This window comes from Amblyraja radiata, chromosome 23 (genome assembly GCF_010909765.2).
Source record: "Amblyraja radiata isolate CabotCenter1 chromosome 23, sAmbRad1.1.pri, whole genome shotgun sequence".
NCBI lineage: Eukaryota > Metazoa > Chordata > Chondrichthyes > Rajiformes > Rajidae > Amblyraja > Amblyraja radiata.
This window is the reverse complement of record NC_045978.1, coordinates 31,626,185-31,645,210: the sequence shown is the minus strand read 5'-3', so window position 1 is coordinate 31,645,210 and position 19,026 is coordinate 31,626,185. Positions and strand designations below refer to the sequence as shown.

General features: G+C 45.5%; 1 protein-coding gene across 4 annotated transcripts in view; it reads right to left on the bottom strand.

Annotated features, from left to right (window-relative positions):
* Positions 1 to 19,026, bottom strand: part of LOC116986432 (phospholipid transfer protein) — a 60,252-nt gene that overhangs the window by 30,423 nt on the left and 10,803 nt on the right. The window contains exons 1-8 of one of the 4 annotated variants that reach the window (XM_033041968.1): positions 11,860 to 11,991; positions 11,503 to 11,578; positions 9,570 to 9,690; positions 6,851 to 6,950; positions 6,640 to 6,768; positions 3,798 to 3,953; positions 2,924 to 2,987; positions 392 to 455 (exon numbers count right to left, since the gene is read on the bottom strand). In XM_033041968.1, the coding sequence (XP_032897859.1) occupies positions 392 to 455; positions 2,924 to 2,987; positions 3,798 to 3,953; positions 6,640 to 6,768; positions 6,851 to 6,950; positions 9,570 to 9,675 (619 nt within the window). In that variant the 5' untranslated portion in view covers positions 9,676 to 9,690; positions 11,503 to 11,578; positions 11,860 to 11,991. Of the gene's footprint in view, positions 1 to 391; positions 456 to 2,923; positions 2,988 to 3,797; positions 3,954 to 6,639; positions 6,769 to 6,850; positions 6,951 to 9,569; positions 9,691 to 11,502; positions 11,652 to 11,859; positions 12,009 to 19,026 lie in introns of those variants that run through there. The other 3 variants (XM_033041969.1, XM_033041967.1, XM_033041970.1) reach the window with 3 other exon arrangements.

Genomic DNA, 19,026 nt, shown 5'->3' with positions numbered 1-19,026 from the left:
ACAGGTGGTTGTAGCCAGGAAAGCATACCTCAGACGTGGCTGCAAGGATGCTAAGCACTTTATCATAGAAACATTGCACTCTCCTCGTAAATGCAGCTCCATGGTCTACAATCAGGAGCCACACGTTTAACAAGGCACTTTGCATTCACTGTAAGTATCCTGTATCGGAATTCCCCACCACCCCCAACTTTCACCAAATTCCCCCAATGTGTTTAATGGTTGATGGTTTTCAATCCAAGGTTCAGCCCAGATGAGGTGGTGAGAATACTAAAATCCTCCACAAAAAAATGATACCTGCCCTTATCCTGTTCAGCCCCCACTCTTAGCGAAGGGTGGAAACACAACAGCAGTGCACAGTATGAAACAGTTCACTGCATGGACATGTACTCACCTGGTACAGTCTCTAGCAGCGAGTTCAGCAGCACCAGCCCCGAGTGCTGTAAGGCTGGGCAAATCTACAAAAGTAGAGAAAAGGGATTATTGAGACAGAAAAGACAATGTTGCTCCTCAATTATTTTCAAAAGTTCAAGCTAACTTCACAGGAATCCAATGTCCATAGTGCAATATCTCAGTTTTTAAGAAGGAACTGCAGATGCTGGAAAATCGAAGGTACACAAAAATGCTGGAGAAACTCAGCGGGTGCAGCAGCATCTATGGAGCAAAGGAAATAGGCAACGTTTCGGCCCGAAACGTTGCCTATTTCCTTCGCTCCATAGATGCTGCTGCACCCGCTGAGTTTCTCCAGCATTTTTGTGTACGTGCAATATCTCAGAATGCTTTCAATCGATGTATGCTGAGAACGCCCATTGGGGTTAGAATATTAGAATATACACCACATGTTTCGGTGCCTGCTGATCCCTCTGGTGATGTTGACTGTGTTGTCTTTTATTCAATTATGTTTAAGTAATTTCACCCGTGTATCATCATTTGTGTTACCCATAGAGATCCCTATTTAACTGCTGATGTTTGGCTTAGTCTTGGATTTTTTTCCCCCATGCAGAGCTTGTTGTTCAGGACTTTCTCATGCTGAACCTTATACTCTTAGTCATGGAGTCATAGAGTGATACAGTGTGGAAAAAGGCCATTCGGCCCAACTTGACCACACCGCCCAAAATATTCTAGCTACACTGGTCCCACCTGCCAGCATTTCATCCATATCCCTACAAACCTGTCCTATCCATGTGCCTGTCTAACTGTTTCTTAAATGTTGGGATAGTCCTTGCCTCAATTACCTCCTCTGGAAGCTTGTTCCATACACCCACCACCCTTTGTGTGAAACAGTTACCCCTCAGATTAAATATTTCCCCATCACCTTAAACCTATGTCCTCTGGTCCTCGATTCACCTATTCTGGGCAAGAGACTCTCTACATTCGTGTTTATCAGAGTTCTAGTAAAAGCCTTCTTGAGTTTAACTTACTTCTGGCTCCTATGTCTTCCCTGCGCTTGGGTCTACTCATCTCTCGGCATTGTTACACCAGGATAAATCCACACACTTGACAATCTATATTCAAAGAATAACCAAACCCTCATACTGACATTGTGTGCCATGTGTGATTATCTTAGATCATGAGGTCACGTCTTCAAGGAACAGCCTGGTTCCCTCAATACAACCAGCTCAGCATTGCAACAAGAAGCTACGTATTACCAGCATTCTCACTACGATTAGAGGGCATGCTTTGTGCTGGGATAGAATATTTGCAGGTGAACATTGTTCACACCTCACGCATACTTTTTCTTTTCCAGGAGGTGAACTCTGAGCCATAGTTAACAGCCCAGAGCAGCTACAGCAGTCACCTGCATTAATGTAGAAGATGGTGCCACGATGAAATAGTCAGTCCACACAGAATACCTGGTCACAAATTGGTACCCGGAGCAAAATATTTAATTAGAAGGGCACATTTGTTGAGGGGAGACACTAGATCATGGTTGACTGGAAGAGTATGGAGTGGAGTTACGATCAGCTCCACTTACATTGAGTCGAGTCAGTGGTGTCCCGGATTGAAATGAGTGCCTCGAGGGGAAATATTAGGACAAGGTTCTTGGCTTTGTACTCTTCCATGCCCTGAGTCAAGACCAACCATCAGTTTAGTGGGGACGCAGGGGATTCCAAGTATGTATTCCTGCAAAATTGCTGTAGAACCAGGAAGTTTCCACCTCCATATGGAATGATTTGCGATGGAAATAACACGGAATCTTGGTGCCTGATGGAGCAGTTGTCTACCCAACTGCAGCCCACTCTCAATGCTCTGAACACTGAAGAAATTCAATAGAAAATGGCACCGTTGAACATTACCTCATCCACCACCCTCAACATTTGTTCTCTCCACCACTAGTGCACCATGGCTGCTGCATATACCACCTACAAAATGCAATTATGCACCAATGCTATTCCAATAGCACCTCCCAAATCCATGATGTCCACCATCAAGAGAGACATTGAGCCCAGGGGAACACTATCAAATAGAGGCTTTGCTTCAAGTGATAGACCATACTGATCAGGAAATAAATTATTCATTTGTAGTGGCACCTGCTGGTGCCCTGGGGTAGTCGAACCCTCGGATTGGCTACCCCAGTCACGTAGGTGCGGGGAGGAGGTTTTGCGCGCTTTTGATCGAGCCCATTCATTCGGAGCATCACCCTTGTGGCAGCAACATCGTTAATTTAGCCGCCTCACAGACTCGCATTGTTCTTTGTTTAACCGTTTGCAATAGATCTCGTTAAATCAACTCACGGTCTCGACTCTGCTAAACATTTATCCTTATTTGGTCTAAACCCTAGCAACTGTTCTGTGGGATACTTTCATTAGAAGGACTGCAGTGTTCAAAAAGACAGCTCACCACCAGTCACTTAAGAATGGATAATGTATTTACTTCCTGAAAAATGAATAATAATCGTTGCACATGTATATAGAATGCGAATTACCTGCTGGTTTATTAGGAAGCGCAAGCCGGTTGTGAGAATTGTTGAGAATATTTCATAAAAGCCCCTGTAAAAAAAGTAGCATAAACTTAGGATATCACCTGGAACATTAGAGAGGAGCTAATGGTTTGCGGAGAACCACCATGCATATGTAATCAATATTTGGCATCAACCAGCAAGAAGATTGTATTTGGAATTAAAACCAGACCTAAGGCTGAGCCTAAGCATCCACTCATCCTGCAGTGGTAGCAGCCCTAAGGTGCAGAGACACAAGGATTTCTTCACATAGTCATAGAGACACACAACATGGAAATAGGCCCTTCAGTCTAACGTACCCCATACATTTCCTGTTGGATTCCTTGGGGACTTATAGTGACGTTTCTGTTCATCGCCAGATTGGATTGAATGGCACTGTTTTCTTGTGAGCAAATTGCAACTGAATTTTATCAATGGAAGTGGTAAATTGTGAAAATGCTGTGAAATTGCATAGCTTGTAGAATGTGGTCAGGCACTTTGGCCATAGAGAACACATGTATAACATTTCACAAGTAGAGTAACTGTCCCCTTTCCCCAGAGTAATGTTTGTTTGGGACTTCTACAGTTAACATTTGGGCATAATTTTCTGCTTTAGATACACAATTGGGAGATGCTGTCAGCAAAATTGGGAAAGTTATCTTTCCATGGGTATGAAGTTTGGGTGATTTCCCTAATGCAGCAAAGTGAGAAATGCCATATAGATTGGTAACAGCAGCCAATGTGGTGAGTGTCGTGGATGTTTCCATTTGTCGTTTTATTACATCTGTGTAATGAGACTGTTGTTCCCATAATGAAACCTATTCTTAAGCACACCATGCCTCATAATAAAATAAATCTTTACCGAAAGTTCCCATTAAACTTTGCTTTCATTCCGGCAATGGAGGCTTTGCAGGACACCTTGCTTATCATCATCTGCCCAAATTCACCCTTGGACAGATGTAGTACAGTCCAGATGTTGACTCCTTCAGCAGAGGCATTAATCTGGCCAGAGTCCTTCCTGAAAAAAAAAATGTCTCAGTAGTGGCGGATCAAACTCCAATCGTACTGTATCCAATCATGCCCCCCGGTTATAGCCCTTCACCAACGCAGCACCTGAATACCCTGCCCCTACCCAATCCTGTTGGCCATTATCAGACCCTTGACCAATTTCCTGGTCACCACTCGATCCTTGACCAGTATTTACTCTTATCCTACATTGACACCAACACCTCACTGACACATTACTCATAAGGTCATAGTGATAGGTGCAGAATTAGGCCATTCAGTCCATCATCTACTCCGTCATTCAATCATGGCTGATCTATCTCTCCATCCTAACCCCATTCTCCTGCCTTCTCCCCATTACCCCTGATATCCATACTGATCAAGAATCTATATATCTCTGCCTTAAAAATATCCATTGACGCAGCTTCCACAGCCTTATGTGCCAAATAATTTCACAGATTCACCTTACTAAAGGAATGTCCTTTAATTCTGAAGCTATGACTTCTAGTCCTAGACTCTCTCACTAGTGGAAACATCCTCTCCACATTCACTCTACCCAAGTCTTTTACTATTGGTATTTTTCAATTAGGTCCCCCCTCATTCTTCTGAACTAGTGAGTACAGGTCCAGTGCCGACAAACACTCATCATAGGTTAACCCACTCATTCCTGTGATCATTCTTGTAAACTTTCTCTGGATCCGCTCCAGAGCCAGCACATCCTTCCTCAGATATGGTGCCCAAAATTGCTCACAATATTCCAAATGCGGCCTTACCTGTGCCTTATGGACCCTCAACATTACATCCCTGTTTTTGTACTCTAGCCCTGTTGATATAAATGCTAGCATTGCGTTGGCTCCTTTACTACCGATTCGACTTTCAGATGAACTTTTTGGGAATCCTGCACCAGCACTCCCAAGTCCCTTTGCACCTCCGATTTCTGGATTCTCTCCCCATTTAGAAAATATTCTACTTTTTTATTGCTATCCATCATTATCCAAATTCTCAATATCCCCAACCCTTAAAAAAGTCTGAACCTAGTAGCCCACAAAAGCCCTTGGTGATGCCTCTAATCATATCCTACACTACAATCCCATGTTACCTCATTCTATTCCCAGTATATCGGTTGTTGAAAGATTACTTGCCTCCTCCCCCACCTACTCATCCACGTGACCACGGATAATACCATAACCAGACCTCCCTTTACTTGACTTTGGTCACACTGCTAATCCCCGCCACCCTATTCTCAAACACTGATCACACCGCTTCCCATGGTTACCACATCCACGGCACCACAGGTCACCCCCCCCCCCCCAATCCCCACCATTATCACACCCTCTGCAGCCCCAGTGACAACGTCTACCTCACTGATCACAGATACAACTAAATGAGCTCCATTAGCAATCCAGATTTCAATCCTCACAATATTATTCATTAGAAAGTGTGAAATCAAACTACGATTTCACAAGAAAGAACATGACATTGCCAAGGTGAGAGGCAGTTTCAAGGATAAACATGTGAGCTGCCAGCAGTGCCAGCACTGACTAACTGTTGGTCTACCACTAACTGTTGGTCTACCACTAACTGTTGGTCAACTACCAACTGTTCATCAGAACTGTGTTCGCTTCTTATTCAGGAGTATTTGTGGGTGTTGAATGGGAGCCCTATCCACTGAAGGAGAGCAATTTATGATGCCTGCACTTTGAGAAAACTTTGTAATGTAAGACATTTGACAAGGTTTCAGATGGGAGGCTGGACCAGAACATTAAGGCATGTGGGTTCCGAGGCAAACTGGCAAATTGAATCCAAAATTGGCTTGGTGAAAGGAGGTGGAGAGTAGAGTGCTGGGATCAGTGGTGGGATCAGTGCTGGGATCAAATCAGAATTTAATTCCGACAAGTGTGAGATGATGCATTTTTGGAAGTCAAATATGGGTAGGACATATACAATAAATAGCAGGATGTCACAGAATGTTGATGAACAGTGAGACTTCGAGATCCAAATCTAAGTTTCCCTGAAAGTGGTAACACAGGTGGACAGTGTAGTGAAGATGGTATATTGCAGACTAAAGAAGGGTCCCGACCCCTTAACATCATCTATCCATGTTCTCCAGAGATGCTGCCTGACCTGCTAAGCACTTCCTGTCCTTTTTTATGGCATATGGCATGTTTTGCTTTCATAGTTTGTAAGCATAGAATGTAAGGTTTTGTTGCACAGCCAGAGGAGGTAGAAGGATCAGATGTAATCACCACGTTATACATGTAAGAGATATTTAGACATAAATAGACAAGACACGGGAAGATATGATCCTATTGTGGGCAAATCAAATTAAGTGTAGATGAGCCGAGTGTCACTGAAATTCCTGGCAGTAATCACATTTATCCACCTCTAACTCACTTTAAACTCACTTTTTGTAGAATGTATAGCAGGAACAGGTTTTGTGCTGAACAACTCAGACTCTATGATAAACTCCAGCATGGCCTGATAGGGATAAATGTCCATTTCTCTACTGTACATTCGACGTAAAGTGAGTTTAAACCACCCCCAGGTGAATATATGTGATACCTGCAAGGAATTTCAGTGACACTGGGGTCTCAAAACCTAGCCAATGATGCAAGCGGGTGAAGCACAGGTGCTGGGATATGTAACACAGCGTGACAGCACAGATCATGCAGGACACGGTAGGAATAAAAGGCACTCACAACAGCCAGTACATCATGTCCCTCTGGAAGGTGATGCTGATGGATGAGTTAATTGTTTCAAAGAGTAGACCAGCATCATTTTGGAAGCCAAGGGTGGCACCAGATAAATTCAGTTCAGTGATATTCACCCTGTAGGATATCAAAAAGTACAAATCTCAGTGTTCCTGGTCCACAAGCAAGCAGCAGCAGCAAGGTCCAAGAAGATACTTACCCATTAATGGAATACTGGAATGGACCCTGTTTCCCAGATAAATCCGAAATTGAGATATTTTCAAGTTCTTCAGCAACAAATTTCAATCCTTCATACTGAACTATATAAAACAAAAGAATATTCAGACTTGGTTTTGTGCAGCACGGCTTGAATTTCCAATAATATCTGCCCTGACTTGTGTTCAAATTTGTATCAATTGCAATTGTCTAGGAAATGAGTCAGCCCACCGTGTCATTCAGTGTCTATATACTGTATATATTAAATGTGGGTTTGTGTATATAGATGTTTGCATGCATGTGATTGTATCATGTGTGTGTGTGTGAGATGTGATTGTGCACGTGAATGCACAGAAGTGTGAAATATGCATATATGTGTTTTGTGACAATGTGTCGGTGTGCATATGTGTGTGAGTGCATGAGTGATGTGATTGAATGTGTGTGAAAGTGTGCACACCTATTGGAGTTGTGTGTGCAAGTCCCCTGCAGGTTACAACAGGTTACCCCATTTCTGAGAACTACTTATGACCAGAACAGTTCACGTCAAAAATATTGTGGACTGCCAATATACTTAAATAAAAACAAAAGCCATCCAAGGGCAATGTGTAGTTGAACCAGGAGATTCAACTTAACCATTCAGATATTGCCACAAACTGAGTTCCCACATGGCAGAACATGTCCACCACCCCGCAGTAGCTGTAAAATCCATCATGCCAGTCTCCCAAACACTGAGTCGTATATACGGGCCATACAAGTCAGGCATTTGTAACCTGGGAAGGACCCGGATATGAAAATAAAGAACTTGCATTTGTGAATTTCTATTCATGACCTCAAGGTACCCAAACATTTCCAACCGGCACACTTCTCAGTGATGTTGGTTCACAGTGAATGATAGGGACCTGGGGAGTGCTGTAGAACTGAGGGACTTGGGGGTGCAGGTACTTAATTCCCAGGATGGCATTCCAGGTGGACAGAGTGGTGAAGAAGACTTTTGGCATGCTGTGCCTCATCAATAAGGGCATTGAGTACTGAAGTTTGGACATTATAATTGTAGTAGTACAGAATCATTATGATCCACTCTTGTGTTCAGCTTGGTCACCCTGCTATAGGAAAGATGCAATTAAGCTAGAAAGAGTTCAGAACAGATTTATGAGGATGTTGCCAGGATTTGATGGACTGAATTATAGGAAGGGATTGGGTGGGCTGGGACTTCATTCTTGGAACGTCAGAGATTGTAACGGGGTGGTCTTATGGAGGTATATAAAATCATGAGGGTCATTGATAGGGTGAATGCACGCAGCATTTTCCCAGGGTAGGGGAATCAACAACTAGAGGGTATAGGTTTAAGATGAGAGAAGAAAGATTTAATAGGAATCTGACGGGGAACTTTTTGTCGTAGAAGGTAGAAGGTGATACATGTAGGGAACAAGCTGCCAGAGGAAGTGGTGGATGCAGGTAGAATAACAATATTTGAAAGATATTTGGACATACATGGAAAGGAGGGGTTTTAGAGAGATATGCATAAAATGTGAGCAAATGGGAATAGCGTAGATGGGCATCTTGGTTGGCATGGATGCATTGGTCCGAAGGACCTGTTTCCAACGCTGCTTGACTCCATGTGTGCCCACTGCCATTATATGAGAAAGGTAGTTTATATGGTTTTTTTAACCTGCTCCTGGAATGAGGGTATCTCTGGCAAATCTCCATCTGTTCAGGAGAGATGCTGATAAAGCTCTGGGAAGTGTTACACTCCTGATGGCGAAGCTGTTACCAAATTACTGCCAAAATGTAGATCCAACGATTATGTTGAAGCAACAATCGACTTCCAAGACGTGTGAGAGTTTTTTGGCTGGCAGTGTTTCCATGTGCCTGCTGCCAGGTGTCAGAAGGAGCCGGGCTGATTAATGCATTTAATTTAATCATTATTTGTGACTGCTCTGACTCCAGGCAGTGGAAAGTTTCCTTTTTAATTCTGTTCAACGTGTACTCACAAAGCTGTGTATATTGGAGTGTGCATGTGCTGTTGTGTGTAGATACACGGATTATGTACAAGTACATTGCTTTTTGTTCTGCTGCGTCTTTGTGTGGATGTGTGCAAGGTCAGTTTATGTGATTGCATATGTGCAGAGGGGTGGAGGCAATGCAGAGATTGCATGTGTGTGTGGAAGCCTTTAGCTTGAAATGCATTGACAATGCGTGTGTGTTTTTCACCAGTTTTTCACCAGTGTTTTTCACCAGTGCACAGAGCAGTTGTGTGTGATAGAGCACACGGATAGTATAAATGCATTGATAGTGTCTGACCTAAATAGATGGGCAACATATGTGTATGTCACTATTGGTTATAATTGGTGTAAAAGATCTGTGTGTGCACACTAGCCTGTAGGTATTTGTATATAGGGCATGCTTCTATCAAGCGTGTGTGTGTGAATGGATAGGTTCTGATATGTGGTTATGTCCCTTTAGTCTGTTGAGCTGAAACACAGTAGGTGTTATGTATAGATATCCATCCTGTGAGATACGGTGAGTTCCCTCCTTCATAGCAATTCATCACTTGCAGCGGCTGGCCCACAAACAATGATAGGCTGACAGTGAAGTGTATCAGCTCCCCCCCTCCCCCCCTCCCCACCAAACATTCAGAAAGTTGCACTTTCATTGTTCGCAAAGTAAGCTGTGTGTTTGTTTGGTGAGAAGCGACCTGGGAATGTGAGGCTGCGGGATCTTACTCAGCGTCAGGCCTCTCTCAGTGATGCGGACACGGCAGCCAGGGTTGGAGCTTGTTGTGGTGCTCAGTCCCATCAGGAGCAACAAGCCAGTGATCCAGTGAGCCATCGTCTCCCCACGTACCTGCGGGGCAAGGAACTGGCATCTTAAATATCATCAAGCCCTATAACAACAGACACAGGCACAACAGAGAACGATCGCTGTCCCCACTGCTCCTGCCCAGGCCAGCAAGTCCCGTCTCGGGAGGAGACCATTCAGCCCTTCAAGCCTGTTATCCAGCAATAGGAATTAGTCACTGGAAGGGGCCACTGAGACACTCAAGTCTTTTACACAAGAATATTCAGCCCTTTGCCCAGATGGAAAGGCTTCAGATTTCAAGAGCTTGATCGACAATGACGGATTAAATCGATAATGATCATACTGCCAGAATTGGAGGAGTGGTCATTTTTCAGTGGAGTGAGACTGGGGGAAGCATAGAATGCAGCAAAGCTCTGGAGGACATACAAACGGTGGTGGGTGTATGGAACAAGCTGCCAGAGGGACTTTCCCAACATTTAAGAAACAGTTAGACAGGTACATGAATAGGAGAGGTTTGGAGAGATATGGACCAAATGCGGGCTGGGACATTTGGTAGCTCGTGTGGGTAAATTGGGCTGGAGGGTCTGTTTCCACACTGTATCACTCTATGACACTTTGACATTGAAAATTAGACTTAAAACTACTGTTTACTATGAGTCATTGAGGGTTCAACAGGCACAGAGAAGATAGGTTAATAGGTGATGGTCAGCATACATGTGTAATGGTTTCATGGTTCAGTTAAGCAACTACAGGATGACCTTTTAAAATCTAGTCTCACCAGTGCATTCACATTTTCCTTAAACTATGATGTGACCCAGATACTCTCTGTCCTCGATCAGTGGGACATTAATACTCTCTCTCTCTCTCTCCTGACTCGGTGTGATAATACTGTGTGGAATGGGGGGGCTTGAATCACACCGTGGGAACACTGAGCTCGGCCCTGTGGCGGAAACTCCCTGTTCCCGGGGAAACTGCTCAGGGCCCAACACCAGGATACTCGGTACTCCCTGTCCGGGTCAGTGTGACCCTGGTACTCCCTATGTGGGTCAGTGTGACCCTGGTCCTTTCTATCCTGTGTCAGTGTGACCCAGTACTTTCTACCTGGGTCAGTGTCACCCTGGTACTCCCTGTCCTGGGTCAGTGTAACCCTGGTCCTCTGTATGTGGGTCAGCGTGACCCTGCATTTTCTATCCCGGGTCAGTGTGACCCTGGTCCTCTCTATGTGTGTCAGTGGGACCCTGGTTCCTTCTATCCTGTGCCAGTGTGACCCTATACCTTTTACCTGGGTCAGTGTAACCCTGGTACTCCCTGTCCCGGGTCAGTGTGATCCTGGTCCTCTCTATGTGTGTCAGTATGACCCTATACTTTCTATCCCGGGTCAGTGTGACCCTATACTTTCTATCCCAGGTCAGTGTGACCCTATACTTTCTATCCCGGGTCAGAGTGACCCTGGTACTCCCTGTCCCGGGTCAGAGTGAACCTAGTTCTGTATGTCCCGGGCGAGTGAATCTGCTGTGTCCTTGTCTTTCTCCAACAGCCTATTGTTGAACGTTGAGCTGATTGTTCAAAGCTTTGTACAATGTACCAAATAACATTATCACGCTGTCTCTACTCTGCCACTGCTGGAACCAATTTGTAGCCGAGTGCCCTCAATAATCCCGTTATCCTGGTGTTGAGCCCCAGGCAGTTTCCACGGGAACAGGCAGTTTCCTCTACAAGGCCGGGCTCAGTGTTTCCACGGTGTGATTCAAGCCCCCCCCCCCCCCCATTCCACACAGCCCCTCACTCAACACACCACTGCCCGATTGTAAACGCACCCCACAAAATACAGCCGGAGAATGGGTTTGAAAATCATACTTATCACAGTGAACAGTGTCAGTTCCTTCTCCTTCGAAAAGGCCCTGTTGCGAGAGGATTGCTGATTCAGGCAGCTCTGCAAATGAACAGCAGGGGCTGATCTCTCATTTGAAAACACGTGAAATTGTTGATCATCGCCCCCCCCCCCCCCCCCCCCCCTCCCCCCCCCCCCCTCTCTCCCCAGTCTTGGCTGGACGTTCACTAAACCTGAGCTATTTGATGACCTTTGACCCTTCCCCTCCCTCCCCATTCCTCCTCTGTTTGGTTGTCAGAACAAATGACATCAAATCAACCCATTTTTCAGTTAACACTGCAGTGTTACTGTTGCCCTGTGTATCGCGGCGTGCACGCACGCACCACAGGACGGGGAGGCTCCTGCTGGAATAAAAAGGCCGATTGTTCTGCTGAATGTCGTCACACTGCAGCGGTCGGTACAGCAATGTTGTGCCAGTTCACACACACACAGAGTTCTCCGTGGGAGGCTGGGTGCAGAACACGTCAACAAGAGCAGTAATTGGAGAGCACGGCTGCAAACACGTTGATCCTGTAACCCTTGCTGTGTGTCATCCCTTGTGTGCTGGGGCTTGGCTTTGAGTTTGTGTCAGACCCCAGATGACTGTCGGGGTTCTGACCATGCCAGCTTCTGGTGAAGCCACGGGTTCTTCAGGAACCCAGTGCCAGTGACCAGTGTATTGTCAATTCTGATCGGAAGTTTTTGTTACTTGACTCTCCCGAAACAGTCCACACTTGCTTTCCTAACTGTGGGTGATTCCTTTATGGACTCCCCTTCCTCACTAATCTAAAAGCAAGCAGTCCTCATTACTCAACTCAATCAGCCGGCTGCTCTCATTTCCAGTATGTGTAATTTCTCACTCATGGCGAACACTGCTAGTGATCTCTCAACAGCACAAGTACAGTGAGGCACCTGGTTACGATGCATCCTGGCTGTGATTACAGAATGGGAGCTCTTCCCATCCGTCCACTGACACCTTCACACCCTTCTGTATAAATGGATTCAAACAGCCTGGAAATGGTGCCCGTAAGTTTAAAAGGAGCAGGGTAAGAGAGATCCAGTGAGTTAAAGGCGGGTGGGAAGCATATTACCGGTGTAAAAAGAATGAATGAAAGACAATCCCTGTGAGTAAAAAGAGTGTGGAAACACAGACCTAGTGAGTAAAACGAGTGTGGAACACAGACCTGGCGAGTAAAATGGATACAGGAAACACATTGGGTGCGTGGAATGTGGAGGCAGGAGTGGTGGTGGAAGCAGATACGATTGTGGGTTTTAGACAGGCACACGGATATGTAGGAAACGGAAGGATCTGGATTTTGGGATTACAGTACACTCCACAATGTTTGGGATAAAGACCCATCATTTATTTATTTGCCTCTGTATTTCACAATTTGAGATTTGTAATAGAATAAATCACATATGGTTAAAGTGCACATTGTCAGATTTTAATAAAGGCCATTTTTATACATTTTGGTTTCACCATGTAGAAATTACAGCAGTGTTTATACATAGTCCTCCCATTTCAGGGCACCAAATTGTTTGGGACACAGCAATGTCATGTAAATGAAAGTAGTCATGTTTAGTATTTTGTTGCATATCCTTTGCATACAATGACTGCTTGAAGTCTGCGATTCATGGACATCACCAGTTGCTGGGTGTCTTCTCTGGTGATGCTCTGCCAGGCCTGTATTGCAGCCATATTTAGCTTATGCTTGTTTTGGGCGCTAGTCCCCTTCAGTTTTCTCTTCAGCATATAAAAGGCATGCTCAATTGGGTTCCAATCAGGTGATTGACTTGGCCATTCAAGAATTTACCATTTTTAAGGTTTGAAAAACTCCTTTGTTGCTTTAGCAGTATGTTTGGGATCATTGTCTTGCTGTAGAATGAACCGCCGGCTAATGAGTTTTGAGGCATTTGTTTGAACTTGAGCAGAATTATGTCAGAATGATGAGTAATTTTGCATCATGGGCCAAACGACCTGTTCCTGTGCTTTCCTGTTCTATGTTCAGCCTGTACACATATGTTCAGCCTGACACACTGTGCCTGCCAGTACGTATTTATCATCTGCGCACAAGATTTTGTCAATAAACAAGATATTGTGGCGACGGATTGTTTATACACCGAGTATAATCAATACAAATTGCAGCTACCCATACAGAATGAACCTTGACATAACATTCTCAGCCTTGCCTACCCACGGTGTCAATCCATAAACCTTGTATTTGGTTTAAACATTGATACCTTTTTTATTTTTTTAGTTTAGAGATACAGCACAGAAAACCCACGCGGTCACGGGGAGAATGTACAACTTCCGTACAGACAGCATCCGTAGTCGGGATTGAACCCGGGTCTCCGGCACTGCAAGCGCTGTAAGGCAGCAACTCTACCGCTGTGCCCGCCCAACGAGTCTGCATACACTGACGCTCTTCTTTAGTCAACATTGCTGATTCTGAGATTGGGAAAAGTGTTGGGCAGTCGTGTTTTACACATGTTTCCAATCGGAATGTTTCTGTTGTAGACTTGTTGGTTAATGGTACCTGCGTGCCATTTTAAAGCAACCATACACCAATGCCATTCATATATAATGACAGCTGCCTGCACGCACTGCCCTATTTCTGTGCAGCCGCTGCTTGGACTAAAAACCTTGGATAGACACAAAAAGCTGGAGTAACTCAGCGGGACAGGCAGCATCTCTGGAGAAAAGGAATGGGTGATGTTTCGGGTCGAGACCCTTCTTCAGACTGCTTAGAGATAAGGGAAATGAGAGATATAGATGATGATGTAGAGAGATAAAGAACAATAAATAAAAGATATGCAAAAAAGTAACAATGAAATGGAAACAGGCCATTTTAAGCTGTTTGTTAGGTGAAATCAAGAAGCTAGTGCGACTTGGGTGGGGGAGGGATAGAGAGAGAGGGAATGCTGGGGTTACCTGAAGTTAGAGAAATTAAAATACATACCACTGGGCTGAAAGCTGCCCAAGCGAAATATAAGATGCTGTTCCTCCAATTTGCATTTGGCCTCACTCTGACAATGGAGGAGACCTAGGACAGAAAGGTCTGTGTGGGAATGTGTGGGAGAATTAAAGTGTTTAGCAACCGGGAGGTCAGGTAGGTTCAGGCGGCCTGAGCGAAGGTGCTCAGCGAAATGATTGTCCAGTCTACGTTTGGTTTCGCCGATGTGTAAGAGTCCACATCTGGAACAACGGATACCATAGATGAGGTTGGAAGAGGTGCAAGTGAACCTCTGCCTAACCTGAACGGACTGTCGGGGTCCCGGGAGAGGTGTTGCATTTTCTGCGTTTGCAGGGGAATGAACCCGAGGTTGGGGTGGTTTGGGTGGGAAGGGATGAGTTAACTAGGGAGTTGCGGAGGGATCGGACTCTGCGGAAGGTGGAAGGGGGTGGAGATGGGAAAATGTGGCTGGTGGTGGGATCCTATTGGAGGAGGCGGAAATTTTGGAGGATTATGTGCTGTATGCGACGGCTGATGGGGTGAAAGGTAAGGACTAGGGGGACTCTATCTCTGTTGCGTCTAGGGGAGAGGGAGCAATGGTGGAGATGCGGGGTACCAAGGAAACACGAGTGAGGGCCTCATCTATGATAGGAGAGGGGAACCCTAAAGAATGAAGTCCTGGTATGGAACACCTCTACTTGGGTGCAGATTCAGTGTAGACTGAGGAATTGGGAGTAGGGGATAGCGTGTTTGCAGGAAGCAGGGTGGGAAGAAATGCAGTCGACATAGTTGTGAGAGTCAGTGGGTTTCTAATATATGTCAGTCGATAGTCAATTTCCTGTGATGAAGACTGTGAGATCAAGAAAGGGGAGGGAGGTGTCGGAAATGGTCCAATTAAATTTGAGTGCAGGATGGAAATTGGTGGTGAAGTTGATACTAAAAACTCTTCTTCGCCACCTTATGACCATTGACGCCATTTTCAGGGAACCATGTACTTGTACTAGATCTCGACAACACTTCCCAAGGCCCAACCATTCACTGTGAAGGTCCTGCCCTGGTTTGTTTTTCCAAAATGCACCAGTTCACACTTATCTGAATTAAACTCCCATGGCCCACTTGCCCAGCTGATCAAAATATAGGTGGAACAGGATAGGGGGAAGGGAGGGCAGGATTATGGAGGAATGGGTGCACACCCAAGTGGGGCATATGGAAGAGAGGAGGAAAAAGGGGGTGGGGTATTTACATAAAATGACAGAATTCAGTCTTCTTGGTTTCCTAATGTTGTTCAGCTGCAGCTCCAGTTGCCCCACATGTTATGTCAGGAGGTGGAGTTGGAAACACTTCCCACGGGTATAGTCCTCGGGGACAATGGAAATGTCCCTGACACCCCACATCAGCAAGGCAGAACCTACCAATGTTCTAACTGCTCCCTCTAATGCCCCTGTCCCACTTAGGAAACCTGAACGGAAACCTCTGGTGACCTTGCGCCCCACCCAAGGTTTCCACGAGCCGCCAGAGGTTTTGGTCACTCGCCTGGAAAGCCTCGACCGAAGCGTGAACTGCATCTACTGACCAAAGATCCTACAAGATCTTTGCTACCGATCGCGCGCACACACACACACACACACAAACACATCGCGAAGGCGGGGGCCAGGGACAGCAGAGGAACGCTGTCTGCGCGATGAAGAGGAAGGTAAACGGATGCCACAGAGCATGGTAAGTCTTTTAGAGAGCGTGGGAGAGAGGGAGAGAAGGGGAAAGAAGGGGAGAGAAGGACAGAGAAGGGGAGAGAAGGGGAGAGAGAAGGGGGGAGAAGGGGAGAGAAGGGGAGAGGGGAGAGAAGGACAGAGAAGGGGAGAGAAGGGGAGAGAGAAGGGGGGAGAAGGGGAGAGAAGGGGAGAGAAGGGGAGAGAGAAGGGGAGAGAAGGAGAGAGAAGGGGAGAGAAGGGGAGAGAAGGGGAGAGAAGGGGAGAGAGAAGGGGGGAGAAGGGGAGAGAAGGGGGGAGAAGGGGAGAGAAGGGGGGTGGGGGGGAGAAGGAGTGGAGACAGTTTTAAGAAGTTTAATAAAGCGGGCATTTTACCTTCCGGCGGATCTTCTAGGTCCTGAAAACCAAAGATCCTACAGGATCTTTGCTGAAAACTCCAATGAGCCAATCAAAATGGCCGGTCAGCGAAGGAGATTGCCTTCGACTGCCTGTAAGTAAACAGCAACCCCACTCCACTGGCTTTGACCAAACGGCAACCTATTTTTAGTTGATGCCGGTTTTGGCTTTTTTGAAATAATCGCAGGAACATAGAAGAAGCCGCGACTACGCGGAAACCACTTTCCACCATTAGGGAGAGTGACCAAAACCTCCGGAAACCTCACGGAAACCTTAGGTGGGGTGCAAGGTCTCCAGAGGTTTCCGTTCAGGTTTCCTAAGTGGGACAGGGGCTTAATGCACTAAGACCAAGGAGAGTCACCAAAAAAAAAAGAATTTTACCCTTACCTCACCCTTTGTCCAGCCTTCTGGCCAAAGCCTCATGAGTCAAAGCCTCAGCACTTACCCCCGATACAGCACTTACCCTCAACACAGTCTCTCTCAACACGATCCCAATTGGCCACTCTGCTAGTGTCTGCCTTGCCTTTAGACACCACTAGGAGTAGTCACTCTGAGATGTTAACTGCGGCTTTTTAAAACTCATGTTGCACTTCCTCTCAGCTGCTCAAGTTGAAACTGACAAGGGCATGACTTAGTGATGGGGTAGAGTTGTATGATTGCAGAGATATTGTTCCAATATTCCTGCCGTATAATTCCATCAGTACGGGAGTACTATTTTCATACTTCAGGGGTATCCAGCTTTTTTGCTGGGAGCAATTCTTCCATTGATGCTCTAACGGCACAGTTTTACTATTAGAATCAGAGAGCATGGAAGCAGGCCCTTCGGCCCAACTTGCCCACGCTGACCAAGATGCCCCAACCACACTAGTCCCGCCTGCCTGCATTTGGCCCATCTCCCTTCAACCCTTTCTCATTCATGTACCTGTCCAAATGTCTTTTAAATGTTGCAATATAGTCACTGCCTCAACTACCTAATCTGGCAGCTTGTTCCATATACCCACCGCCCACTGTGTGAACAAGTTACCTCGCAGGTTCCTATTAAATTTTTCCCCTCATGCCTATATCCTCTGGTTCTCGATTCCTCTATTCTGGGTAAAAGACTCTATACATCTACCCAATCCATACCCCTCGTGATCTTATACACCTCTAAAGATCACCCGATTGTAGGGTAGTTTCACCTTCCAGGGATACATTTCTACACTTGCTGAGATGCAGTTTGATCATTAATAAAGAGGTACAGTTTCATCATTGCAAGATAGAATTCCACTAGTGATGGGATACGGCTCTACCACTGCTAAGATACATTTCTAGGATCGTTGACCTACAGTGTACTCACTTCAGGGGTACAACTATGATTATTTTGGTACTGTTCCACTATTTTCATTTCCAGTTACAATTCGACCAATGCTGAGCTGCAATATGGTGCCCAGGAATTGTACCTCCATGTTGCAGAACAAATTGCTTTTCCCCCATTCTGTGGGTTTGAAAGTGATGGATGATCCAGAATCTGTGCACTCACAGACTCTGTCATATGTATTGCTAATAGGATGGGTGGGTGGGTTGTTCATTTGGACTGTTGCTCCCGTCTTCTGTAGTTTGTATTCCAGCTCCATGTGCTTCTGCTGCCGATACACAACATAAACAGTGCTTTCCCAAATGTTTCTCCCTCCACTTTCAGCAGTGAGAATGGTACATGTTCTATCGGAGGCTTTGAGGACGTCCTTCGAGTGATATCCCTGCCTTCCTGAAAATGGCTTGGCATAATGGAACTGGGAATAATGCCTGTTTTTGTAGTATGTTTAAGGATGATATGACCCCCTTCGTTGGAGCTGTATGGTGGGCCCTTATCTCCCAAATGTTTAGCGTGAAATTTGCCCTCATGGAGGCTTCAGTGTGGAATTTGGTCTTGCGAGTGTGCGAGTAGGCAAATGTCACTGCGCACTTTAACACATGTTGGAGTGTCTATGGTTCTGGACTGGAGGAAGCAGAGGATGAGTAGATTCCCTTGTCCACTTCAAAAGCTTGTTGGAGGTGAGGGGCCATTTTGCAGTGAGGAAAATTGAATAGTGGGTTAGGGCAATATGTAGCCTTGCTTGACCCCTCTATGCGCTGGGCTCGGGCCTGTGTTGGTAAAGATCACAGCTTACACATCATAATGGAGAGAGAAGAAGATGATACATTTTTACAGGCAGCCAACTTTGAGATCTTCCATAATCTTTCTCAGTTGACAGCACTGAGGCTTTTGTGAGTCAAGCCATGGACAACAGTCGCTATTACTCCCCACACTTTAATTGCCGTGCTGAGGTTCATTCAATATCCCACTGATTTGGCAGTATAGTTCCTCAATACTGCATGCAGCTCTCCTGATGATGTGTTGACATTGGTGCTTGGTTAATTTAAAATGAAATAAAACCCAGAAAATGCTTGAAATACTCAGCAATCTGGTCACATCTAT